Source organism: Esox lucius, chromosome 7 (genome assembly GCF_011004845.1).
Source record: "Esox lucius isolate fEsoLuc1 chromosome 7, fEsoLuc1.pri, whole genome shotgun sequence".
NCBI classification, from domain to species: domain Eukaryota; kingdom Metazoa; phylum Chordata; class Actinopteri; order Esociformes; family Esocidae; genus Esox; species Esox lucius.
Genome location: NC_047575.1, coordinates 310,239 through 337,741, shown reverse-complemented (window position 1 = coordinate 337,741; position 27,503 = coordinate 310,239). Strand labels below are relative to the sequence as shown.

The following is a 27,503-nucleotide window of genomic DNA, read 5'->3' as shown; positions in this document are numbered from 1 at the left end:
GGTCACGTGTGGGCCGCTGGCTACAATTGACAACAACAGGGAAAAAATCTACAGATAGTAAAGCTAGTAAAGTGGCTGTTCTGTTCTTTACACATCTTAAGGATGAATTTGATTTGGTAAATGTCAGGAAGTGGGAGCATTTGTTAACATACCTATGATTGTGTGACAGTGTGAGTGTCTCAAGATGACTGACCCTGCGTCTTCTCGGTGTATACACCACGTCAGAGGTTTCGGGGCCGTGATGGTAACCGGGACAGCCTTTCTTATACCAGGATAGCACAGGGTGGATGTTTCCTTGCATCCGATGTTACCTCTCACCATTGGACTGGGCCCACAAAAGCACACGTGTCACAGTCAGATTGGAACAGACATAAGGGGCACACCCATTGTGGAACTGTGTGGTATTAGTCCAAATAGCATTCACTTTCATGAGCGAGAGTAAGTTGGCTACATCGATTACTGGTCCTGCCATTAACGGCATGGCCCTGAACAGAAAGAGAGGCTGGCATTGGAGGGTTGTGGCCAATCGTCTTGGGTGAGTCATGGTGGGTGTCTGTTACCTTTGGTCTATTACAGTTTATCACTACCACCTGATGGCCTGGGTGTTTCACCCGATGCTCTGGTTTTTGAGCACCTTCAGGAGTAGAGAAAGTACAGTAGAACACCGTTCCAATAGTTAATGTGGATGGGTTCATTACCGAGAATACAATTCTAACTTTGTATCTTACGGGCACATGGGTTATCATTACTTTCTCTGGGCAGTTGCCTATAACTGTATTCTTCTTTTCCTGGTCCCATGAAGCTGTTTTACACATTTGGGTTTACTAAGTATGGTTTATTAATAGAGTAGAGAGAGTTAATCTGCTTATACCTCTGGCCTAAATTGGGTCATGAATTGGGGTAAGGGCGGGTAAGTGTTGGCTCTCCCTTTTCTCCTATGGACCACCCAGTCCCTGTAGCTGGTGGACCATCACACCTGGATACCTCAACCAATGAGAGCATCCTGTTCTTGATTAGTTCCTTTCCTGAGGTATTAATAATTAAGAACATGCATACAGCATAAAACTTACGAGGGAGTTCTAGCCTTTTGTCAAGTTGTAATGTGTAGGAAAAAGCCTCCACTTTCCCTAATGATTGGACTAGAGAATATGAGTGTAAAATGTATTGACAAAGGCCTACTTTAGGGGAGAACCCTTGTGAGAGCCATTCTTTGTTAGTAGCTAACTTCAGTCCTCCTGCTATACAGTTTGCCCCTGTTGGAAAACCTTGGATGCCCAGTGCCAGATATTCTGCCTTCATGCCTGGGATGTTATTGCAATTCAGGTGTACTTCTATCCATGCACGTTGTCGTATCCTCCTGCTAAGGTCCCTGCTAGGTCTATCCTTCCCATTTTGGCCTTTGTTTTCCCCAAAATGTGTTGTTGGACTGTGTGGGTGAGTGGTGGAAGTGTTGAGGTGCCGTGTAAGTGCAGTTACGTGTGGTGGCGTCTGGTTTCTTTGATCGTTCAGTTTGGCTGTCAGAATACATTTTCTAGGCCCGACCTTGGCAGTCCCTGTGGATTCTAGACTCCACAGAAATCCCACCAGTAGGCTGACCATTATTTCATTATCATACTTGATCTTGTGTTGATCTGCCAGCTTTGTCCTTCTTTGTGCCTGGGCTGGACTCCTGATGTATATCCTCCTGTGCTGGAGGGTCGTGGTCTGGTCGGCAGTGGCTGGCATGGACCCAGGTATCTTTCCCCGAGACTCAAAGTGCCATGTGAGTTGTCAGGAGTACCTGGTGTCGGCCGCTCCATCGTGGGTCCTTCCATTTTCTCCAGAAGATCTTCATATAGACCCAGTCGCCGGGTTGGTATCTGTGGCACGGCAAAATCGGGGGAGGCGGTCCTTGTGCCTCCTTGACCTGTGAATGCATACGCTCGACAATTCTAGATAGCTCTGTGGCATAGTCCAGAAGTGAGTCAGTCATGATTTGTAAGTAAATTTTCAATTGGTCTGCAGTCATTATCTCATGTGGAGTGTAACCAGCCCTCTGACTAGGAGAGTGTAGAGCCATTAGTGCCAGAGGTAGGCATTCCACCCAGTTCATCCCTGTATGTGCACAGCATTTAGATTTTTTTTTTTTCAAGGGATTGGTTCAGTCTCTCGACCAACCCTGCACTTTGTTAGAATGTTTGCTGAATGCTTAGTGCGTGAAACAGGTCTTTTGTCAGTTAATTTTTGAAATGTGTCCCTTGATCAGATGAGAGAATCTCTGCAAGCAAGCAAGTTTATTTATATGGCACAATTCATACACTGAAGCAATTAAATATGCTTTACAAAGAAAAATATATGGAAGTACAGTAACATAAAAACAAATACTCAAATGAATACATCATAATAATAAAAAATACATTAAGAAAACATATAAAGATTAAAAATGGGACAAAAACATAGGAAGCTGTAAGGCTAAACAGTGTGGTTAAGTTTAAGGGCTCAGTCATAGGCACGTGAGAAGAAGTGTTTTTAACCTGGATTTAAAAATGGATATGTTTGGGGCATGTCTAAGATCTTCTGGTAGTTTTTTCCAGTTTTGTGACTGTTAAATGTGAGGTCTGAGTCTATCAAAACACCAAGATTACGCACTTGATCCCTGGTTTTAAGGGCCAGAGAATCCAGCTCTTTACTAATACTTGTTGTTTTATTTTTGTTGCTAAACACAATCTCAGTTTTATCTTGGTTTAATTGTAGAACATTTTTGTTCATCCAGTTATTTATGTGCTCTATACAGTGACACTGAGAGTCTATTGAGATGTTGACATATGGTTCGAGAGCCTTACATTGGGGACAACAAGTATTTGATACACTGCCGATTTTGCAAGTTTTCCTACTTACAAAGCATGTAGAGGTCTGTAATTTTTTATCATAGATACACCTCAACTGTGAGAGACGGAATCTAAAATAAATCCTGAAAATCACATTGTATGATTTTTAAATAATTAGTCTTCATTTTATTGCATGACATAAATATTTGATACATCAGAAAAGCAGAACTTAATATTTGGTACAGAAACCTCTGCAATTACAGAGATCATACGTTTCCTGTAGTTCTTGAGGTTTGCACACACTGCAGCAGGGACTTTGGCCCACTTCTCCATGCAGACCTTCTCCAGATCCTTCAGGTTTTGGGGCTGTTGCTGGGCAATACGGACTGAGACTGCGGTCACAAAATTGCTGAGTTGAATGAAGACAACCTTCTCAATGATTTTGGCTATAAAAGGGAGATTTGATACAGGTCTATAGTTGTTCATTATAGATACATCCAGTGTTCTCTTTTTTTAATTGGGGCTTAAATGCAGCTGTTTTTAAAGACGTTGGGAAAACTGCCTGATTGCAGAGAGCTATTAACTATTTGCTGTTGGTCCATTGTTATAGAGTACATTTTTTATTTTATTTTTTTAAAGGTCTGGTGGAAGTGGAAGCTTCAAGATGTCGAACTGTTTCTTCTAGGGATTTTTCATCAATTGTATTAAAATGTGTAATAACCAAGTTATGTCTTAGTGGTCGTGGTGACTGAGTCCTTGTTAGACTGTGTAGTTCTGATGTTCCGACTAATACTTATTATATAATAATAATTTTTTCTCTAAAGAATCACGCAAATTCATTAAATTTCACAGTTGACATGCGTTCTGATGCTATCTGCTCTATTGGGTTTGTAAGCTTGTCGATCATGACAAATAGTGCAGGTATTGTAGATCATTCCCGATAAATGTTGCTCTCTGGCCCTGCATAACTCATTGTTGAAGCTACCAAGGCTTTGTTTATAGATGTCATAGTGAATTTGAAGTTTAGTTTTCCTCCACTTTCCAACATTCTCTTTTCAGTGCGCTTACCATCATGGTGGTTCTCCATGGAGTTTTCTGTTTGCTCATAGTTTTCTTTGCCGGTGCAACACGATCCATGATGTTCAATATTTTGGCATTCAAATTATCCAGGAGTACATCAACTTTACACACAGACTGATATATTTCAAATATTTGTCTTTTAATTGTGATGATTATAACTGCCAACTAATGAAAATCCCAAATTCAGTATCTCTGAAAATTTGAATATTACTTAAAACCATTTTTAAATGTCGGCCAACTGAAAAGTATGAACATGAAAAGTATGAGCATGTACAGCACTCAATAATTAGTTGGGGCTCCTTTTGCCTGAATTACTGCAGCAATGCGGTGTGGCATGGAGTCGATCAGTCTGTGGCACTGCTCAGGTTGCTCTGATAGTGGCCTTCAGCTCTTCTGCATTGTTGGGTCTGGTGTATCGCATCTTCTTCACAATACCCCATAGATTTTCTATAGGGTTAAGGTCAGGTGAGTTTGCTGGCCATTTAAGAATAGGGATACCATGGGCCTTAAACCAGGTACTGGAAGCTTTGGCACTGTGTGAAGGTGCCAAGTCCTGTTGGAAAATGTAATCTGCATCTCCATAAAGTTGGTCAGCAGCAGGAAGCATGAAGTGCTCTAAGACTTCCTGGTAGACGGCTGCGTTGACCTTGGACCTCAGAAAACTCAGTGGACCAAACACCAGCAGATGACATGGCACCCCAAACCATCACTAACTGTGGAAACTTTACACTGGACTTCAAGCAACGTGGATTCTGTGCCTCTCCTCTCTTCCTCTAGACTCTGGAGAACATAACATAACAGAGAACATAACTCAGCAGTAGTCCAGTCTTTTTTGTCTTTAGCCCAGGCGAGACGCTTCTGACGCTGTGTCTTGTTCAAGAGTGGCTTGACACAAGGAATGCAACAGCTGAAACCCATGTCTTGCATACGTCTGTGCGTGGTGGTTCTTGATGCACTGACTCCAGCTGCAGTCCACTCTTTGTGAATCTCCCCCACATTTTTGAATGGGGGACAGCCAGCCTCTTTAGCTATGACCTTTTGTGTCTTGCCCTCCTTGTGCAAGGTGTCAATGGTTGTCTTTTGGACAGCTGTCAAGTCAGCAGTCTTCCCCATGATTGTGTGACTACAGAACTAGACTGAGAGACCATTTTAAAGGCCTTTGCAGGTGTTTTTGGGTTAATTAGCTAATTAGTGTGGCACCAGGTGTCTTCAATATTGACCCTTTTCACAATATTCAAATTTTCTGAGATACTGAATTTGAGGTTTTCATCGTTGTCAGTTATAATCATCAAAATTAAAAGAAATAAACACTTGAAATATATCAGTCTGTGTGGAATGAATGTATACATTATACAAATTTCACTTTTTGAATGGAATTACTGGAATAAATCAAAGTTTTGATGATATTCAAATTATATGACCAGCACCTGTGCCTTTTCTTAACAGAAACAGAGTTTACTGGAACATTTGGTACACTGATCCTCAGTATAACCTCCCTCATTAAACATTTCACAACTGTCTTTGCATCATTGTTTCGTGTAGGAAATGCTTCTAACCCAACTATTACCAAGCAATCAGGTTTGTCACCAGCTCTCTGTCATGTCAGTGGAATCCATCTGTAAGTGTACAAATGGACCACGTGGTGTGGGTCCATTACCTTGTTCTACAGGGGCTGTTTTCTGTATGTTGCGTACCTTTATAGATTGGGCATTCTCAGCAAATTTTCTCAAAGTTTACCTATGCTAGCTACTATTCCCCCTTTTCCCGTGTGGCACCCAACATGTGCCACTCGGGAAAGACTGAGCAGAAGTGAGGCTGGTGCAGCAGGCCCACCGGACGGGTGGACAGCCGGCTATCACCCAGGGTCGTTTCTCAGCCTCTGCAACAGAGGTCTGCAGTTCACGGATATGGTCAGCAGTCTAACCTGGGCTTCCGGTGACACCATCGGTGTACTTGCAGCATTGTAAGTTAGCTCCACTGTACAAAATTAAAGATAAGAGCGACAACTACAGTATTTTAAAGCTGAAACGTAAAAGATAGACTAATGGAACCATGAGTTTACTCCGCTGGTCAAAGGAGACATGATTAACCTGACCCCTCACGGGGAAAACATGATAATAAGCTGAATCCACCGAGCCCAACTAGCAATACCAAGGCTAACAGCACAACACGTGTCAGTCAGATTCAGCGATACTGGAGGAATTAAAAACACTCTGACAAGAAAATCGAGACAGACACAACCACACTAAATAGGCCCTTAGCCGTGTGGAACAAACTTTTTTTGGATATAAAGGACGAGCTGGCGGAACACGAAGAGAGAATGGGAGGACTGGAGGAGAGAGTCGGTGCGGCCGAGGGTGAGGAGATGCGACACCACAGGGTAAGACACCTGCTACACTGGGATATCGAAATGTTGGCGAAATGTGATGACCTCCAAAACAGAATGCAACAAAACAATATCAGGATATTTCAAATCCTGGAGGGCAGTGAAGGGAAAGCTATGGCTGGATTTGTCAAAGACCTACTCCAGAAGGAACTTTAACTACCATCAGACCTGGCCAAACCTAAAGATGCAACAGCTCCGCCAAGATTGATATTAGTGAGATTTCTTGATGCAGCGGTGAAGGACACAGACATAAGGAGGGCATGGAGCCAGGGGCCAGCCCTCTTTCAAGGCAAGCGGACCTACTTTGGTCAGGACTACTCCCCCGATCTACCACAGAAACAGACGAGAGTCTGAGAAGTCATCAAGCGGTGTAACATGGACACAGATTGACATGTTTAGTAGCAGAACGAGTCACGGCAGAAATGTAAGGCATTTGTGCAGCCTCTTTTGCCGCTTTGTCAGCCATGGAGTTACCTACGGACACCCTGTTACCATCTGTGTGCGCTGGGCATTTGATTATGGTAAGCTGCAAAGGCTGCATAATAGCACTAAGCGAATTGCTGACCTGTGAAGAGTTAGTGATACGTGTACTAGTTGAGGTACATACCTGGAATCACTATAGATATTCACAGATTTCTGGGAAGCGAGAACACATGCTCTAGTTGCTACAACAAGTTCAGCTTTCTGAGCAGAGAAATTGGGAGGCAATTTACCTTGTTCAATGATGCCCTGTTTGATCGAGATGACAATATACCCTAACTGCAGTCCAGACCCGTCAGCCATCCTTGTGGAAGAACCATCCACAAATAACTCTAGTTTGGCATCTGGAAGAAGAGTGTTCTGGAGGACAGGACAGGGTTTAGTTTATTTGGGGATGTAGTCAAGGCAAAAGTGATGTTGTTCTCTGTCTTCTTCGGTGGTCATACAGGCTGCTGGGTTGACCGTCTCTGGGCTGTCGTGTTTTGTTCTTAGTTCGAGTAGGGCTGCAACGTTGTGTGTAACGTGCAGGGTGATCTGACCCCCCCTGGGTTAGACCTGCTAAAGTCTTCATTCAAATGCTGCTGCTGCCAGGCCTTGGTCACAGGTGGGCATTCTCCTCTCCAAGGGGTCGAGTCTGTGGCTGTACACGTCTATCGGACAGTTGGCCCCATTGTGTTTCTGGATCAGGACTGCATTTGCAAACCTTTTTTTCTGCTGCTGCTATATCTGCTTTCTGCTGCATAGAGATTGAAGGGTTTGGTGTAGTCTGGCAACTTCAGAGCTGGAGCTTGCTGTAGAGACAGTTTAAGTTCAGTGAAGGCGCTCAGAGCGTCGTCATGCCAGGCGAGGTGTTTATTTTCATGCCGAGGTCGCGTAGTGTGTGAGACAGCCTGGCGTACTAGGGGATCCACATCCTGCCGTACCCCGTCATACCCAGGAACGTTGCCAGCTCTTTGTGTTCTTGGCTGTGGAAAGGCAGAGATTGCAGATATACGGTTTGTAGAGACGTTTTTCACCCCCTTCCAATAAAAAGTCAGGGTGCTTCCCCCCTTCAAACAGACATTGGCCAGGTCTGTAGCCAGTACCCTGTTGAAGATGGATGGAGACTCTCATTCTGGTGTAGGTGTACTGTTGGCCCTGATTGGTGAAGGCGAAGTATGGCTGGGAATCTGGATGCAGAGGAATAGAGAAGAATGTTGAACACAGGTCAATGATGGTGTACCACTTTGTGTCTGTTTTGGATGGAAGACAATGGTGGCAGGGTTAGGTACCCCTGGGAACTCAGCCTGAACCACATCATTCAGAGGGGGCAGATCTTGAACCATTCGACATTTCCCTGTGCCCACCTTTTTCACTTGCAGGAGGGGAGTGTTGTTTGGGCTGGTGATTGGGATGAGCACTTCCTGTCGCTGCAGGTCTTCAAAGGTATGTTCAATTCCTTTCTCACCTTCGGGTGATATCTGGCATTGTCGCACTCGAGGGCCGTCCATGTTGGGTTTCAGAACTGCAGCTCAGTTTCAGGGTCTTGGTAATCTTCTTATAGCCTAGGCTATCTTTATGTAGAGCAACAATTCTTTTTTTCAGATCCTCAAAGATTTCATTGCCCTTAGGTGCCATGTTGAACTTCCAGTGACCGGTGTGAGGAAGTTTGAGAGCGATTTAACACACCTGCTCCCCATTCACACCTGAGACCTTGTAACACTAACAAGTCACATGACACCAGGGAGGGAAAATGGCTAACTGGGCCAATTTGAAACTTTTCACTTAGGGGTGTACTCACTTTTGTTGCCAGCAGTTTAGACATTAATGGCTGTGTTTTGAGTAATTTTAGGGGACAGCTAATTTACAATGTTATACAAGCTGTACACTCACTACTTTACACTTTGAAACGATATTATGAAATTATGAAATGATTATATGTTAGCGGTTCAGCAAACAAATGGAAGAAGGAGGAAAACAACTTTTATTACCCCCCTCCCAAAGGTGACCACTTTCTTTTTTCTTATGCCAACAATATTAGGAATAGTAGTAGTAGTTTAGCGGCTGCGGCTAGTACTACTAATTTGAACAGCTTAACGGCTGCAGCTGTTCCTGAAGAGGATTTCACATTGACAAGCACTATGGACCATCATCACAAACGGACACCACCAGACAGAGGTGAAGAATACATTGATACCAATTTACCATCATGTAGTTCTTCTGTTATGCATGATTTCGATTACAATATCAGTGCTGGTGATAATGGTAATAGCGCGTGATATTGATGTTAACGCTCCCCTAACTCACCAAGAAATGTGTGATGATCCAGGGATTTGGCCTTTCCAGCTGACAAATAAGGAAAGATGTAGCGTAGTAAGGAAAGGACCAGTTCAGTTAATGGATAAAGTGTTTCCAAGAAATGATGAAGGGCGCAGATTTAATAAAGATCATTATGCATATGAAAAATGGAGACAAAATCAACAGGTCGTGGTTGGTGTACAGTGAGAAGACGGACTGTGTAATGTCTTTTAGTTGTCTATTATTTGGAAACAAGACCACAAAGCTCAGTGGGGAGGGATGTAATAGTTGCAAAAATATCTCTGATCTCCTAAAACAGCATGAAAAGTCTGATGACCACATTTCTAACATGAAAAGCTGGCGAAGCCTATTGATAAGATCAAAAAACAATTGCCATGGATCAGATCAACCAAGACCTTCTATCCCTTGAAGTCAGCCATTGGGTAGAGGTATTGCGAATGCTCATTGCAATTGTGTGAAACATTGCTTTCCGTGGCCACAGTGAAGTTGTTTGAGCATGCAAATGGACATTTTCTTGGACAGGTAGAATTAATGGCTCAGTTCGATCCAGTAATGAGAGAACACAAAGAAGTTTCAGTCAAAAGAACATACTGTCACTTATCTCCGCAGAGAAATTCAGAATTATTTATCCTCGTTGCCAAAGCTACAGTAGATGCTGTTGTTGAGAAGGTTATAAATGCATAATATGACTCTGTTATTATGGATTGCACGCCAGATGTTAGCCATAAGGAACAGCTCAAAATGGTTTTAAGAATTGTAACCTGTGAATTTCCAACAGGCGTCACCATTGATGAGCACTTTGCTGGCTTCATAAATGTACATGACACGACTGGAAAGGGCCTGTATGAAACCCTTCTTAGACATTTGGAAGGTCTTCGGCTGGAAATATCAAATTGCCGGCCAGTCTTATGACAATGGCATCAATATGCAAGGCCACAAGCAAGGAGTTCAAAAAAGAGTCCTCAACATAAACAAAAAAGACTTGTGTGTACCATGTGCAAGTCACACATTCAACCTGGTCATCAGTGATGCTGCGAAGACCTCTGTAGCGTCAATCAGCTTTTTTGGCCTCATGCAGAGACTAAACCAGACATGGGCAAACTACGGCCCGCGGGCCATATACGGCCCGTTGGGCTTTTTAATCCGGCCCGCCGAACTTGTCCAAGTTCTATTATTAAATTACATTTTATTATAATTAAACCTCCTTTATTTTACCTTCCCTGTAATGCCTGTGTTTCCTCAACAGATGGCGGACTCCAAAGACATTGACCATTGTTTGAGTGTGATGTGTTACTCTCTACTTTACATTTTTCACAGACAAACTGCGATTCAAGAGTCAAGTACCAAGGCAAGTTTTTTGCTGGCATTCAAATTAGCAAAGGCTAGTAAGCCTTTCTCCAAAGGCGAATTTTTTAAAGAATGCATGGTTGAGACAGCAGGTCTCGTGTCCGGAGAGCAAAGGCAAGTTTGAAAAAAACTATCACGCAGAACTGTGACTCGCCGTGTGGAACTGATTGATGAAGATATAGCCAGCAAATTTAACAAAAAGGCGGAGTCCTTTAAGTTTTTTTCACTAGCACTGGATGAAGGTAACGACATAAAAGACACTGCTCAGCTCCTAATTAACGAGAGGGATTAACGACAGTTTTGAGATTATGGAGTTGAAACCATGGAGTCCCTGAAAGGAAAAACGCGGGGAGAGGACTTGTATAACCAGGTGTCTGCTGTCATCGAAAGAAGGAAGCTACCTTGGAGTAAACTTGCCAATGTCACCACGGATGGATCGCCAAATTTAACTGGGAAAAACGTTGGGCTACTAAAAAGAGTCCAGGAAAAAATAAAAGAGGAAAAACCTGATCAGGATGTTATTTTCCTTCACTGCATCATTCATCAGGAAACTCTGAGTCTATATTGCAGCTAAATCATGTCGTGAATCCAGTCGTAAAACTTGTTAACTTATACGAGCAAGGGGACTTCAGCATCGTCAGTTTATTGCGTTCCTGGAAGAAACCGATGAAGATCACCAGGACTTACTTTAAAACTCTCGTGTCCGCTGGTTAAGTTTGGGCAAAGTGTTTCAACAAGTGTGGGAACTCAAGGAGATGGGTGCATTTTTGGAGTTAATGGGGAGATCCGATGAATTTCCTGAGCTAAGCAACAAGAACTGGCTTTGTGACTTTGCGTTTGCTGTGGACATATTTTCGCACATGAATGAACATGAAGCTACAGGGGAAAGATCAGTTTGTGCACGACATGTACACAAATGTTAGAGCCTTCAAATCCAAGCTGACTCTTTTCTCCAGACAAATTTCAAACAAATCTTTCGCTCATTTCCCCACACTAGCCATGCAGAAAGAGGCGATCCGAAACGTGAAGAAATACAGAAAATCACTGAACGACCTGCACGGAGAATTCTGCCGTCGGTTCTCTGATTTTGAAAAAATTGAAAAGTCACTTCAGCTGGTGTCCTGTCCCCTGTCACAAGACCCTGAAACAGCACCACCGGAGCTGCAGTTGGAACTGATCGATCTTCAGTCTGACACAGTCTTAAAGGAGAAGTTCAACTCTCTTAAACTGAACGACTTTTATGCTTCACTTAACGAAGCCCCGTTACCAAATCTCTGGAGGATGGCACAGAAGCTGCTTAAGTTGTTTGGCTCAACCTATGTATGTGAACAGACATTCAGCATCATGAACATCAACAAAGCCCGTCACAGATCCAAGTTAACTAACCAACACCTCGGATCTATCCTGAGAATTGCCACAACAAAACCTACTCCAGACTTTGATGCACTTGCTAAAAAAGGAGATCAACAACACTGTTCCCACTGAAACTAAATGGGAGTTTATCTACTGTGTTATTAAATTAATACATTTGGAGAAAAAAAATTACAATGAACCCTGCACATTGATGTTTTGGTGCCTGTTAAAGGCCAAATCTTTTCATGTAATGGTTTTTACATTTCATTCATATTAGTTCACACAAACACACCATCTTTCTATTCTGGCCCGGCCCCTCTGTCAAATTTTAGAAACCATTGTGGCCCGCAAGTCAAAAAGATTGCCCACCCCTGGTCTATATGGAAATATGGGGTTAGGGTTTGTTTTTATGTCTCCTCACTCATTGTCTGACATAAGGTTACTGACTGGCTGCAATAACAATGATTTGCTAAATTAACTGCTAATTTTGTTATTGCATGAGACCTATGCTTACATGAGCACATGGGCTTAGACAAATATTATCGATTACACCTGGTTCAGTTCAGTCCCCTGGATAGGTTACAAAACAAAAATAAAAAGACTCATACTGGTAAGTACAGAACATATAATAAATATATGATTTGTGGATATAGCACAGTATATTTATTCCATTTCATGTACACTGTAATTTTGAGAATGATCATGGGACCTGGCTCCATTGGCATATCCACCCCATATGACCTAGAGGTCTGAAATATGGCCCACAGGTCCCTCTTCATCTAGGGAACACATTTGTCTCAAGGACCCATAATGTTCACCATCTTGGATTTTCCGGCATTTAGATTTTATTTTTAATGAATGGAGGTCAGTGGAGAATGAATGGAGGTCAATGGGGATTGAATGGGAGTCAATGGTGACGCAACAAGAGTCTATGGGGAACTGGATGTCGGCAGCCTGGACAAGGCTGTTTTCTGGATGGCAGCATGTGCAGCTCCAAAACCTGTCTATATTGTTCGGCATAAATGGTGCCTTCACAAATTTGCAAGTCACATGCCATGCACACAAATGCACCCCCATACAATCATGGATGCTGGCTTTTGAACTATGTGCTAATAAATAGCCGGATGGTCCCTCTCCTCTTTGGCACATAATGCTCTCCACACTTAATTCCCAAAAATATTTTCACATTTTGATTCGTCAGACCACAGGACAGTTTTCCACTTTGCCTATCTTCAATGAACTTGGGACCAGAGAATACGGCGACATTTCTGGATCTTGTTTATATATGGTTTCTTGTTTGCATAGAGTTTTAACTAGCATTTGTGTATTCAGCAACAAATTGTGTTCACAGACAATGGTTTTCGGGAGCGTTCCTGAGCCATGTCCACTACAGAATTGTGTCTGTTTTTAATGCAATGCAGCCTGAGGGCCCGAAGATCACAGCCATCCAATATTGGTTTTCAGTCTTGTCCCTTGTGTACAGAGATTTCTCCAGATTCTCTGAATCTTTTAAAGATAATATGTACTGTTGATGATGATGATATCCCCAAACTCGTTGCAATTTTAACTTGAGAAATTGTATTCTTAAATTTTTTGCACTATTTGCCCACGCAGTCTTTCAGAGTGGTGAAATCCTCCCCATCTTTACTTCTGAAAGACTCATTCTCTCTGGGATGCTCTTTTTAAACCCAATCATGTTACTGACCTATTGCTAATTAACCCAATTAGGGAGATTCTAGTTCTACCACCTTTTCTTTTTTTGTATTACACAACTTTTCCAGTCTTTTTTGCCCCTATCACACATTTTTGAAATGTGTTGCTGGGATCAAATTCAAAGTGGGCTTTTATTTTTCAGTGAACAATAAACATTTTCAGTTTACATTTTGATATGTTGTCTTTGTACTATTTCCTATTGAATATATGGTTTAAATGATTTAAACATCTTTGCATTCTGTTTTTATTTTGATTTTACACAGCATCCCAACTCTTTTGGAAACAGGGTTGTATTTAAAATATCAGATAATAACCCTTATATATCATCAGTAAATGTTAACGATTCATGATCCGAGGGGATTTCAGCCGAAGTAGTTAGTGGAGGGTATAATGTGTCAGAATGGTGATTTATGGCACAGGAGGGCAGGACTTCCATATTGATGTGACAGGTGGGCGGGACATCCGGTTTGTAGGGTGGGAGTTCAGGAGTGACATATGTATGTCTGGCAACTTTGTAATTTATGATTACATTGATGTGTCTGTGTTTGATGTTGTACAACATCTGATGAGCAAAACAGACTAGTGTTATAACAGGTAGGTTATGTTTGATAAAAAAATGGGCCTTAGGGTTCCGGAATGTTAAATTCCCAGGCAATAAATAAGTGTTGTGTAAGATGATTGGTGTTCAACAAATGGTGTTCGGCAGATCTAAAACCCTGGTGTTTTATCTTCTGATAAGTGTTGCAACAGATGGCCTACAACCGGTGGTTGTTAACCTTTCATGTTTTATGGGTTGATTGGCGTGGTCTGTGTATTTAAATCATGCAGACATCGGTGATGGTCATTCAGTCTTGCCTGAGCAAACTTACCCACACAATACAAAACATGGAGGATTGTGCTGCGATCAATGTTTTGGGTGAAACACCGATGAAAGCGAACATCTTAAACGCAGCTCAGCGATTTGGTAGGAAATTACAAATGGGCCGCAGAGATGCAATCAACATGCCAGCCCCGAAGAAACCGATGCAGAGTTTAACCCAAATCCATCAACTACACCAGGATATGTTGGCACAGGAATGGGAATTGGACGATGGTCAGATCGGTGGATACATTTTCAACCCAGAGCTACAGGAGGTGGCATTTAATGAATTACCTGAAGGCCGTGTGTGTAAGGCTGGTGTGACTGATCAAATGGTTTTTAATGCTGGATTAAGTGTGTTTTATTTGGGGCCGAAACAAGGCCCACATAATACAGTAGCAGTACTGTTTAAAGTTGCCGAGAGGCTAAAAGAGTATGACTGTGTTAGATTGGAACTATTTCCAGAAAATGTCAGCGGGGTCGATTGTGACTGCCGACAGTTCGACTGACGTAAGACCCTGAAGCCCCGTTTTACGTTAACATCATCCTCAACACAGCATAAAAACAGACCGCCTGTGACTATCAAGCAGTCGGAAGAATTTGCGAAACATGTCTCAAGATTACAACCAAGCGGTGATTGAAGAACCCAAGGCCGAGTACTGGCTGTGTGACACCTGGGATGACAACGCTGAAGCCTTCTACGGAACCCCTGACCCCAACAGCTCGATTCCACCGGCATACCCAGCAAGAAACTACCACTGGATTGACCGGATGGGTGATCAGCTAGGTCCTCTTAATCTGTCATAAATTTCAAATGCTAACAAGAATTATCACAAAATGGACAAACACATGGCACCAAAAGTTTTAAAGATCATCAAAGCAACAATGGGTATGATTCTGTTTAGATACGGCTTCTTTTTTGACCTATAGAGTTTTAGCCGGCAACGGCGAATGGCACGGTGGATTGTGTTCACCGACACTGTTTTCTGGAAGTATTCCTGAGCCCATGTTGTGATTTCCATTACAGAATCATTCCTGTATGTGATGCAGTGCCGTCTGAGGGCCCGAAGAACATGGTTTTCCGGTCTTGACCCTTACGCACAGAGATTGTTCCAGATTCTCTGAATCTTTGGATGATATTATGCACTGTAGATGATGATAACTTCAAACTCTTTGCAATTGTTCTCTGAGAAACTCCTTTCTGATATTGCTCCACTATTTTTCGCTGCAGCATTGGGGGAATTGGTGATCCTCTGCCCATCTTGACTTCTGAGATACACTGCCACTCTGAGAGGCTCTTTTTATACCCAATCATGTTGCCAATTGACATAATAAGTTGCAAATTGGTCCTCCAGCTGTTCCTTATCTGTACATTTAACTTTTCCGGCCTCTTATTGCTACCTGTCCCAACTTTTTTGGAATGTGTAGCTCTCATGAAATCCAAAATGAGCCAATATTTGGCATGACTTTAAAAAAATGTCTCACTTTCAACATTCGATATGTTATCTATATTCTATTGTGAATTAAATATCAGTTTGAGATTTGTAAATTATTCCATACCCTTTTTACTCACAATTTGTACAGTGTCCCAACTTTTTTGGAATCGGGTTTGTAGGATGTTTCTTTTGGGGTATCATAGGCAAAAGGTTATTTTACTAGTGATGCAATTAGTTCCAGCCTGTACAGTCTTTGTCACTAGCTCTCTGGTCAAGGTCTTACTAGAGCTCTGGTTCTGTTCACTAAAACACAGCACTAAATTGGGTCCCCATTAAATTAGAAATTTTTCCTGGGCCACACAGTTGGTGTAACTTTTCTGATATCTTTGAAATAGAAAAGGTACCCTTAGACAAAATACAAACAGCCATTTGTGTTGCAATTGATCAAAATAGTGAAGCAGAGGCGGTTCTAGTGATTTGGGGGCCCTAGGCAGAGACTGGTTGAGGACCCTAAATAATGTATTCGTCGGATCTCCCCATTAACTCCAAAAATGCACCAATCTCCTCCTTGAGTTCCCACACTCTTTGAAACACTTTGCCCAAACTTAACCAGCGGACACGAGAGTGGTAAAGTAAGTCTTGGTGATCTTCATCGGTTTCTTCCAGGAACGCAATAAACTGACGATGCTGAAGTCCCCTTGCTCGTATAAAGTTAACAAGATTTACGACTGGATTCACGACATGATTTAGCTGCAATACAGACTTACACAGAGCTTCCTGATGAATGATGCAGTGAAGGAAAATAACTTCCTGATCGGGTTTTTCCTCTTTTACTTTTTCCTGGACTCTTTTTAGTAGCCCAACGTTTTACCCAGTTAAATTTGGCAATCCATCTGTGGTGACATTGGCAAGTTTACTCCAAGGTTGCTTAATTTTTTCGATGACAGCAGACACCTGGTTATACAAGTCCTCTCCCCGCGTTTTTCCTTTCAGGGACTCCATGGTCAAAAACTCCTCCGTAATCTCAAAACTGTCGTTAACCCCTCTGAAAAAAATTAGGAGCTGAGCAGTGTCTTTTATGTCGTTACTTTCATCCAGTGCTAGTGAAAAAAACTTAAAGGAATCCACCTTTTTGTTAAATTTGCTGGCTATATCTTCATCAATCAGTTCCACACGGCGAGTCACAGTTCTGCGTGATAAACTGTCTCTAACATGCATTCTTTAAAAAATTCGCCTTGGGAGAAAGGCTTACTAGCCTTTGCTAATTTGAATGCCAGCTAAAAAAACTTGCCTTGGTACTTGACTCTGGAATCGCAGTTTGTCTGTGATTTTTTTTTTGCTGAGTCTGTAAATTAGTCATCAATCTCTGAGCAGTAGCCGCCCGTAGACTGTTTGCTAGCGTAGTTAGCATGTTTTGTGGCAAAATGACGGCTGATGTTGTATTCTTTAAAAACCGCTACAGTTTCTTGGCATATCAGACATACAGCCATTGATCGGACTTCAGCGAAAAAATATTTTGTTGTCCATTCTTTATTAAACACTCGGCACTCACTGTCTACTTTTCTTTTCTTCAGTCCGCTAATTTTTACTGAAGGGCTCAAACTGCAAGCGAAAAAGTGAAGTAGAGAGTAACACATCACACTCAAACAAAGGTCAATGTCTTTGGAGTGCGCCATCTGTTGGGGAAACACAGGCATTACAGGGAAAGGTAAAATGAAGGAGGTTCAATTATAATAACATTTCATTTAATAATATAACTTGGACAAGTTCGGCGGGCCGGATTAAAAAGCCCAACGGGCCGTATATGGCCCGCGGGCCGTAGTTTGCCCATGTCTGGTTTAGTCTCTGCATGTGGCCAAAAAAGCTGATTGACGCTACAGAGGTCTTCGCAGCATCACTGATGACCAGGTTGAATGTGTGACTTGCACATGGTACACACAAGTCTTTTTTGTTTATGTTGAGGACTCTTTTTTGAACTCCTTGCTTGTGGCCTTGCATATTGATGCCATTGTCATAAGACTGGCCGGCAATTTGATATTTCCAGCCGAAGACCTTCCAAATGTCTAAGAAGGGTTTCATACAGGCCCTTTCCAGTCGTGTCATGTACATTTATGAAGCCAGCAAAGTGCTCATCAATGGTGACGCCTGTTGGAAATTCACAGGTTACAATTCTTAAAACCATTTTGAGCTGTTCCTTATGGCTAACATCTGGCGTGCAATCCATAATAACAGAGTCATATTATGCATTTATAACCTTCTCAACAACAGCATCTACTGTAGCTTTGGCAACGAGGATAAATAATTCTGAATTTCTCTGCGGAGATAAGTGACAGTATGTTCTTTTGACTGAAACTTCTTTGTGTTCTCTCATTACTGGATCGAACTGAGCCATTAATTCTACCTGTCCAAGAAAATTTCCATTTGCATGCTCAAACAACTTCACTGTGGCCACGGAAAGCAATGTTTCACACAATTGCAATGAGCATTCGCAATACCTCTACCCAATGGCTGACTTCAAGGGATAGAAGGTCTTGGTTGATCTGATCTATGGCAATTGTTTTTTGATCTTATCAATAGGCTTCGCCAGCTTTTCATGTTAGAAATGTGGTCATCAGACTTTTCATGCTGTTTTAGGAGATCAGAGATATTTTTGCAACTATTACATCCCTCCCCACTGAGCTTTGTGGTCTTGTTTCCAAATAATAGACAACTAAAAGACATTACACAGTCCGTCTTCTCACTGTACACCAACCACAACCTGTTGATTTTGTCTCCATTTTTCATATGCATAATGATCTTTATTAAATCTGCGCCCTTCATCATTTCTTGGAAACACTTTATCCATTAACTGAACTGGTCCTTTCCTTACTACGCTACATCTTTCCTTATTTGTCAGCTGGAAAGGCCAAATCCCTGGATCATCACACATTTCTTGGTGAGTTAGGGGAGCGTTAACATCAATATCACGCGCTATTACCATTATCACCAGCACTGATATTGTAATCGAAATCATGCATAACAGAAGAACTACATGATGGTAAATTGGTATCAATGTATTCTTCACCTCTGTCTGGTGGTGTCCGTTTGTGATGATGGTCCATAGTGCTTGTCAATGTGAAATCCTCTTCAGGAACAGCTGCAGCCGTTAAGCTGTTCAAATTAGTAGAAGTTCGATTAAAGTTCGACTGGCCGGATTAAAAAGCCCAACGGGCCGTATATGGCCCGCGGGCCGTAGTTTGCCCATGTCTGATATAGACTCATCCAAAATGTTTTCATAAAAGACTGGGTAGGTCTGGGTACTTTTTAAAGTCAGCATTTTCAAAACACAAACCATCCAAAAGTGCTCTAGAATGTACAAAACATATGGAATGTTTTTATTCTAACCTTTTATAGACTTGATTTGGTACCACTCTATAGTTGCGATCAGACTCACAAACAGCGTGAGCATGAGTATGGGGGGGACCCCAATTCGACGCATGCTATACGAGCGAGTTGAACCTCCAATTTGCTGCATGCGTCTGGTACTCTAGAACGTTGGACACAGCCTCTTTGCCGAAAGGGAAATCAATGATACTTTGTTGGCTGTAAACCATATGAAGGTTACTAGAACTGGGGCTGCTGACTATGGCTTTGCCATTTATCTCAGGTACCCTTTCTCATATTATTAGCATTACATTGACTTCTGGAGTCATACCTAAGATCTGGAAAACGGCACATTCTTCGATCACAAAGGGGGGATACTGGTTACCAGCAAAGGAATTTCACGACGGCCATGGCAGTCATTGCGCTCTGGCTGTGCTGCCTGTGATGGCAATTCCATCGATCAGAACTCTTTAATGAGGAAATACAGAGATGAAATTCTCTTGGCACAATTTAACAGTTTTATTAATTATTTGCAAATAAGAGAGACGCATCAAACGCTTACAAACAATCGTCCGAGGAGTCTCTAACGTAACCCCCCCACATGGGTAACCTATTGAACTCTAATGTGCATTTACAGTATCTGGACAGACAATAGATTCCCTGATGAGTTATACAGATGCGCAGATAAAGAGTAACCATTTCATCTGCTGATACCAGTCAATGATGCCCCCTAGGCAAATACCTGATCCCCCACATTCCTTTTCTAATTTGAATAAGGGGCTCTCAGTCCTTTAATCAGTGAGAATACATTGGTAAGAGAAATTTCCACAACATTGTACCCCCTACAACTACCATGGCATTTGTGCCCCTGCTACTGTCAAAATATCACGGCCAGTACACAACTGAGAACAACCACAAGAATGAACTATATGCAGGTAAGCAAACTAGCTAGTTATCTATAGATAGCTGACTTATTTAGGGCTTACCTGAATCAAACCTCTCTGTTTTGGAATGTGCGTTCATGAGCAACTGGGTGGTGGGAAAGTTCTTGATCTCCGAGTGGGAGAATACATCTGAACGCTTTTTGAGAGTTCTGAAAAGTACCATTAGGTTTGACATCACTCGACATGGCAGTCGAGTGATGCTCTGCGCACAAATAAGTCACTATATTTGTTTATTTAGGTTGTACTCATTAGCGCAGGCGATTGTGATGTTAAAGAATACTTAGTAGTTTACTTTTGGGTAACTGAGGTAATGTAATCCTTCTGGCTAACTAGCCTTAACATTACTTAACTGTCAATACTACAGCCTGTTTGTTGTCGTCATGTGAACTCTCACAACTAAAACTTCTGAAATGAAACAGATTACAGAATCTGTAAAGATTTTGAGGGGGGAGTAAATGTAATTTCATGGATTGTTATTAGACGTCACATGATAGATTAACATTTATGTGGAATAAACATATCAGTTATAATACGTTATTATTCAAAATACGATTCTAAATATAAAAAGTTAATCATGTATGTTTTTTATGTCATGCATGTTTTTTTTTCTTAACAACAATTCAAGGTGTTTATTTGTAAGCTCCAAATCCTCTTATTTCACTCAATGGCCTTTGTTTGTGGTCCCGAAGGCCAAAACTCGAAAGTTTGTAGTCATTAGTAAATGTACAGCTGCACTAACTGCCTAAACAAGTATCCATCAAGTTCAGACCCGTATACCTTACTATTATAGTACTATTAAAGATTTGGATGAGAAATTAAACTCTACTGATTTGTTTATAAACCTTTGATATACCTGACCATTCTCTTGGGCTTAGACATAGGCATTCCTCACTGGGCTTGGACATAGGCATCTGTTTGTGGTTTCAAAATACAAATGATCGATCACAGGCTATATTTACAGTTAGAGTTCAATCAAATTTTGTTACTGTACACAAAGGAGTTCCACAATGTTCAATTCTGGGTGCTTTATTGTTCACTCTAAATTACATAAATTAGATCTGTTACCTGTGTTTCTCCTGCTTTTATTTCCCAACAGCATGGGTGGGGTTGCTGGCCGACACGCCAGTATCATAAATGCAAAAAGCTTGGTGCGTGAAATGCTAAAACATTATTTGACATTATGGCTTTAACATCATTCCCTAATAATAATCCAAGTACTCCCCCACAATTAACCATTCTCTAAAGCTGTTTGTGAATCGCCACCCAGATTCTTAATAAATGCCACTAGCTACTAATTAATGAGGCAATACTGTACAGTTTATTACTGTGTGTTGCTTTGGGGGTTAAAGAGGGTGTAGAAAACATTGTTTACTGTTGTTACTCTGTCTTTCTATCCACCAGGAGCTTGTGTCGTTCCGCTGGAAGGTGCGTCTCTTTGTCTTCAATGTCAGCTGTTGTCTGATCGCCGCCTACTTTTTCAGACGCCACAACAAGTATTGTGAACCAGGAAGTGAGTATTTGTCTGCATCTGAATTGACTCTCAATTCCCTGAACTATATAGCCACTTTTTAGTGCAGTGGTTGTCGATCCTTTCAAGATTTCAAAATGTTGTTGTAGCCCTGAACTGCTACAGCTCAACTAATTCACCAAATCAAGGGTTTGTTGACAGGGACAGGGTATACTGGATATCTGATATATCTGCATTATATATCTTATACCTTGTAGGACTTGAGGCTCTATAAAATATCCTATAAGGCTTCAATCTTGTTTCCAAAAATGTTCAGATGCTAGTATAACATGTAAAAAATATATATTTAAAATGAATATAGGGTTTAAATGATTTGCTGCACTATTGTTGCACTATTTTCCTGTGCAGTCTTTCACAGAGTGGCGAACCCCTCCCAATCTTTCCTTCTGAAAGACTCATCCTCTCTGGGATTGGACATATGAAACCAAAGCTCCGAAGTTTTCGAGCTCTACTTTTTCAATGCAGTGTACCAGAAGCTGGTTTCAAAGTATAATATCTGGTAACCAATGACGTTCGAAGCTTCGGCCGTCACAAAATCACCTTCGAGTTCCAACGTTTTTGGAATGGCTGTTTTGAAACTGCATGCATAAAGGGTTAATGAAATCCGGTCCGTTCAAGGGCTGTCAGCTGGAGTTTGAGACACGCATGCAAATGGAAAATAGAGAAAAGTATTTGAAGTTAGTCATGAGAGTCATAAAATATAGCTTGTTATATGATAATAGTCATGCAGTAATTTGAGTCATACAAGAGAATCATTTAGAGTGTTGGTTAAATAGTTACTTGAGTCATATAAAAGATGAGGTAATCTGAGAAGTAGACAAGATAATTATTAAGAGTGTTGATTAGCTAGGTTCTTGAAAAGGCTATTAGGACAGTGTATTAGAGTGCAATGGAGAATGTGTGTATGAATGTGTACATCTATTACTGAAAGCCAAACTATGTTTTAACAGTCTATACGAGAACAGGAGTTATGGAGTCATTAACTGCAATTGTATTTTGTGTTATTAATTTCGTCAGTATATAGTTGTGCTCATAAGTTTGCATACCCTGGCAGAAATTGAAATATTGGCATTGATTTAAAAAAATGACTGATCATGCAAAATAAATGTATTTTATTTAAGGATAGTGATCATATGAAGCCATTTATTATCACAGTTGTTTGGCTCCTTTTTAAATCATAATGATAACCGAAATCACCCAAATGGCCTTGATCAAAAGTTTACATCCCCTTGAAAGTTTGGCCTTGTTACAGACACACAAGGTGTCACTCACAGGTAAAAATGTCAATTAAAGGTACATTTCCCACACCTGTGGTTTTTTAAATTGCAATTAGTGTCTGCGTATAAATAGTCAATGAGTCAGAAGCCTTGCAAATGCCAGTCAGTACTAGTACTGTTCAATCACTTATTAAGAAGTGGAAAATTCGGGGATGTCTTGATACCAAGCCAAGTTCAGGTTGACCAAGAAAGATTTCAGCCGAAACTGCCAGAAGAATTGTTTGGGATACAAAGAAAAACCCACAGGTAACCTCAGGAGAAATACAGGCTGTTCTGGAAAAAGGTGGTGTGATTGTTTCAAGGAGCACAATATGATGATACTTGAACAAAACTGAGCTGCATGGTCAAGTTGCCAGAAAGAAGCCTTCACTGCGCCAATGCCACAAAAAAAATACGTTACAATATGCCCCACAACACCTTGACACGCCTCTCAGCTGCTGGTACACTGTAATTTGGAGTGACGAGACCAAAATAGAGCTTTATGTTCACAACCATAAGCGCTATGTTCAGAGAGGGGTCAACAAAGCTTACAGTTAACAGAATACCATCCCCACTGTGAAGCATGGTGGTGGTTTGCTGATGTTTTGGGGGGGGTGTGAGCTCTAAAGGCACAGGGAATCTTGTAAAAGTTGATTGCATGATGAAAACAAAATTGCCCAAAAACTGCGCATGGGACGCTCTTGGACTTTCTAGCACAACAATTACCCTAAGCACAAGGCCAAGTTGACCCTCCAGTGGTTACAGCAGAAAATGTTGAAGGTTCTGGAGTGGCCATCCCAGTCTCCTGACCTTAATATCATTGAGCCACTCTAGGTAGATCTGAAACATGCGGTTCATGCAAGACGACAAAAGACTTTGCATGAATGGGAGGCATTTTGCCAAGACGAATGGGCAGACACACCACCTGCAAGAATCCGGGGCCTCATAGACAACAATTACAAAAGACTGCTCCCTGTCATTGATGCTAAAGGTGGAAATACACAGTATTAAGAACTACAAGTATGCAGAATTTAGAACAGGGGTCAGTAAAAAAAAATATTTTTGTTTTATGATTGTGCCATTCTGTTATGACCTACAGTTGAATGTGAATCACATAAATGTTGCCTGCTTTACAACTAGTACAAAATAAAAACTGAAGTCGGAAAGAGTAATAACACAGCACACAAACACGTGCGCGCACACTACGGATGGAAAGAATACAGGAAACAAGATGTTAGAAAACAGCGGCTACGTATAATGGTCAAATTACATAGAACCTCTATCAAATCGAGGGAGAAGTTCACTCCGGTATATTGGAAAATTGCAGCACAGATGTCATTCTGTGAACGTTCCATTATCTTCTCACTGTAAATATAGTTGCCTATACATTAAGGGCATTTCTACCTAGTAAAGATAGGTTTCTAAGACAGTTAACCCCATGCCAAATGGTCAATGTAAACATTCATGTGGTTATCAGAGCGCAACCTACAGAGAGAATCTAAACGGATAGGTTTCTGTTGTTGTCATTATCTAGGCACATTCACTTCCAATGAAATGTACATTCATATTGTAATTGTTAATGCTCAGATTCCACACTTAAAGAAAAACATGACATTTTTGATAAAACATTACAAGTACAATTAAATTCCTAATGAAAAGAAAAGGCCCATATACTTATGTTACAAATGACTAAGATGAAACAACAAAAAGGTGTATCTGACCAATCAGGACTTTATTGTTCCTCAAATGAAAATGAATGTAAACAAGACAATTGACACACCACAATCCACCACATAACCCAATGTATGACAGTTATCAATTCCGTGCCCACCTCAGATTATAAGGGTCAAGAAAAAGTTTGACATCAACAGGCTACTATTAGTGTTAACAGTGTTCAGCAGAAAATCATACGAAAACATGAAACATTCCCCCCAATAATAATAATAAATTGTATTTATATAGCGCTTTTCTTGGACTCAGTCACTTTACAATGCAGGTAGATTATAAAAACAGAACAAAACAAAACAAGACAAGATTCAGACACCGATGAGAAGGGGGGGGGGCTACGGATAGGCAGAGGTGAAGAGATTGGTCTTGAGGTGGGACTGGGAGATGATGAGGGACTCAGGGGTGCGGATCTCTTGGGGGAGGGAGTTCCAGAGCCTGGGAGCTGCCCTGGAGAAGGCTCTTTTCCCAAAACTGGTTGGATTTATGGATGGAGAGGAGACCAGCTGAGGAGGATCTGAGTGACCGTGAGTGTTGGTACGGGGAGAGGAGGTCAGTGAGGTATGAGTGGGCCAGATGGTGGAGGGCTTTGTAGGTGAGAACCAGGATTTTATAGGTGATACGGTGGGAGATAGGAAGCCAGTGGAGTTGTTTCAGGACTGGAGTGATGTGGTGCCAGGATTTGGAGCGGGTGATGAGTCGGGCTGCTGCGTTTTGGACCAGTTGGAGTCTGTTGATGTTGGTAGAGCTGATGCCGAGGAGAAGTGAGTTGCAGTCGGGAGGAGTTGAAGGCGTGAATGAGTCTTTCAGGAGCGGGAGGGTGTGAGAGAGGGTCTGATTTTGGCGATGTTGCGGAGGTGAAAGAAGGAGGTTTTAATGACTTGACAGATGTGAGGGAGGGCCGAGTGTCTGCAGGTTTTTGCTCTCTCCTTGTACTTGATTGGTTAATTAGGTCACTGATTGGTTAGTTTCTACCCTCACCTGGTTGTGTAGGTATGAACTAGGAACCAATTTATAGGAAAAACCAAAAACCTGCAGGCCCTTTGTGGAACCGGTTTGACACCTGTGATGTAGATGATGAAGAGGAGTGGGCCGAGTACGGGGCCTTGGGGAACACCTTGAATGGCTGTGATTTGAGTGGATTTCAGGAGAAGTGAAGGGGTCAAACTGGGAGAGGTGGCAGTGAGGAGGAGGGGTCGAGAGGTCAGGAGAGATGGGGAGTGGAGGGTCCATGGTGGGTGCTGGAGTAGATACTGAGAGGTGAGATACAGGGGATAGAGATTGGTAGATGATGTTGATTTTGTCAGCGAAAAAGTGGAGGAATGAGTTGCAGAGATCCGGAGTAGAGGTCGGTAGGGTGTTGGTCCGAGGCTTGATGAGGTTGTTCATTGTGGAGAAGAGGGTTCTGGGGTTTTGGCAGGGGTCGGTGAGGATGGTGGAATGGTAGGCAGATTTGGCAGCAATGAGGGCGCCTTTGTAGGCAGTGAGATGGAGTTTATAGGCTTCATGATGGACTGTGAGGGATGATTTCTTTGTCAGACGTTCAAGTTGGCGGCCAGTTTGTTTCATTTTCCGGAGTGCAGGTGTGTACCAGGGTGAAGAAGTGTTAAAAGTGACAGTTTTTGTGGGGGGCCAGAGTGTTGAGGGAGGTAGACAAGGTGGAGTTGAGGTGGTTTGTGAGATCATCAGGTGAGGTGAGGGTTGAGTCCAGGTGGAGAGTGGTGGAAAGCAGGTCAGAGAGATGGTGGTGATCGATTGATTTAAGGTTGCGGAAGGTGATTTCTCTGAGGAGGCGGGGGCGTGGGGTTGGAGAAGGGATGGTGAAACGTATCAGTTTGTGATCAGAGAGGGGAAAGATGCATGGATGGAGGTCGAGCGTATGGTTACTGGAGCAGACCAGGTCGAGGATGTGTCCTTTTTCATGGGTGGGCAATGTGACATGTTGGGTGAGAGAGAAGTTATCCAGTAAAATGGTGAATTTTGATGAGAGCTTGCAGGTGGGCGAGTCCAGGTGGATGTTTAAGTCACCGAGGAGCAGCAGACGTGGACAGAGAGAGATGAGGCTAGTGTGAGGAGTTCAGTAAAATCGGAGAGGAAAAATAGGGAAAACATCTACCTTTGACAGGGACCACCTATAATAGGGAACAATTCACTGTCCAAACATACCATGATTGCTGTCATAATGTAAATCATTAAGCATCTTCACAAAATACGCCAAAGTCCGATATTGGGATTGTCATCGTAAAGAGTTTCCCACCTGTCTTGTGAGAAACAAACCTTCATACATATTAAATCACCATATCAGTTAATTTAGGAAAATCTTAGTAAGTAAATAAGTTAGTTTCCAATCAAGTGTCCTTAAGTTATTGTCTCCAGTTTTCTTTGTCTTGTATCAGTGATTAAAGATCCAATATCAGTTATTGCAGTCAGTGTGATGTGGACCCAGCAAATTGCCTGGTTGTCGTAACAAGACATTGTAGGTGTATAATGGAACAGTGAGTTTCCAACACTTCACTAATTCAAAATTAACACCACAATAGTGTCTTCCACTGTGTTGGGACCATGTGACCTGTCAAATCAACTGGCCCGTGGTACTCTGACCTGTAGTAAGTGGAGTCCTTCAGGTGAATTCCTGTAGATTCTCCTCTCATCTCACTGTCGAGGATTCATCTAGAAATGGGAGTGTGAAGCCAAGTGATCTGACCCTGGCATCGTTCTGCCATGTGAGTGGTCAGGAAAATCTGGAACAGATTCAACCAGTGTAGTTGTAGAAATCCTTCTTGAACATGTTGCTGGTACTCACACACTCAGTTGTCTGTGTCCAGTCAGTGACGTGATGTATCATCCGAAAAGGGGTTGTGATGTCTTGATCTGTTGAAAGTATAACTGCAAAACAATCAGAGTTTCATCCACTGGGTATGGTTCCAT

At 41.9% G+C, this 27,503-nt stretch overlaps 1 protein-coding gene across 8 annotated transcripts in view; it reads left to right on the top strand.

Annotated features, from left to right (window-relative positions):
- pgap2 (post-GPI attachment to proteins 2) overlaps positions 1-27,503 on the top strand; it is a 62,861-nt gene that overhangs the window by 22,535 nt on the left and 12,823 nt on the right. For 2 of the 8 annotated variants that reach the window (XR_004575965.1, XM_034293275.1), the window contains exons 5-7: positions 1,639-1,733; positions 21,163-21,214; positions 21,468-21,576. Coding sequence is in view for 7 of the 8 variants with exons in the window: in XM_034293275.1 (XP_034149166.1) it covers positions 1,639-1,733; positions 21,163-21,214; positions 21,468-21,576 (256 nt within the window). In the remaining variant the exon portion in view is untranslated. Of the gene's footprint in view, positions 1-1,638; positions 1,734-8,114; positions 8,179-21,162; positions 21,215-21,467; positions 21,577-21,942; positions 22,032-27,503 lie in introns of those variants that run through there. The other 6 variants (XM_020048462.2, XM_034293276.1, XM_020048463.2 and 3 more) reach the window with 5 other exon arrangements.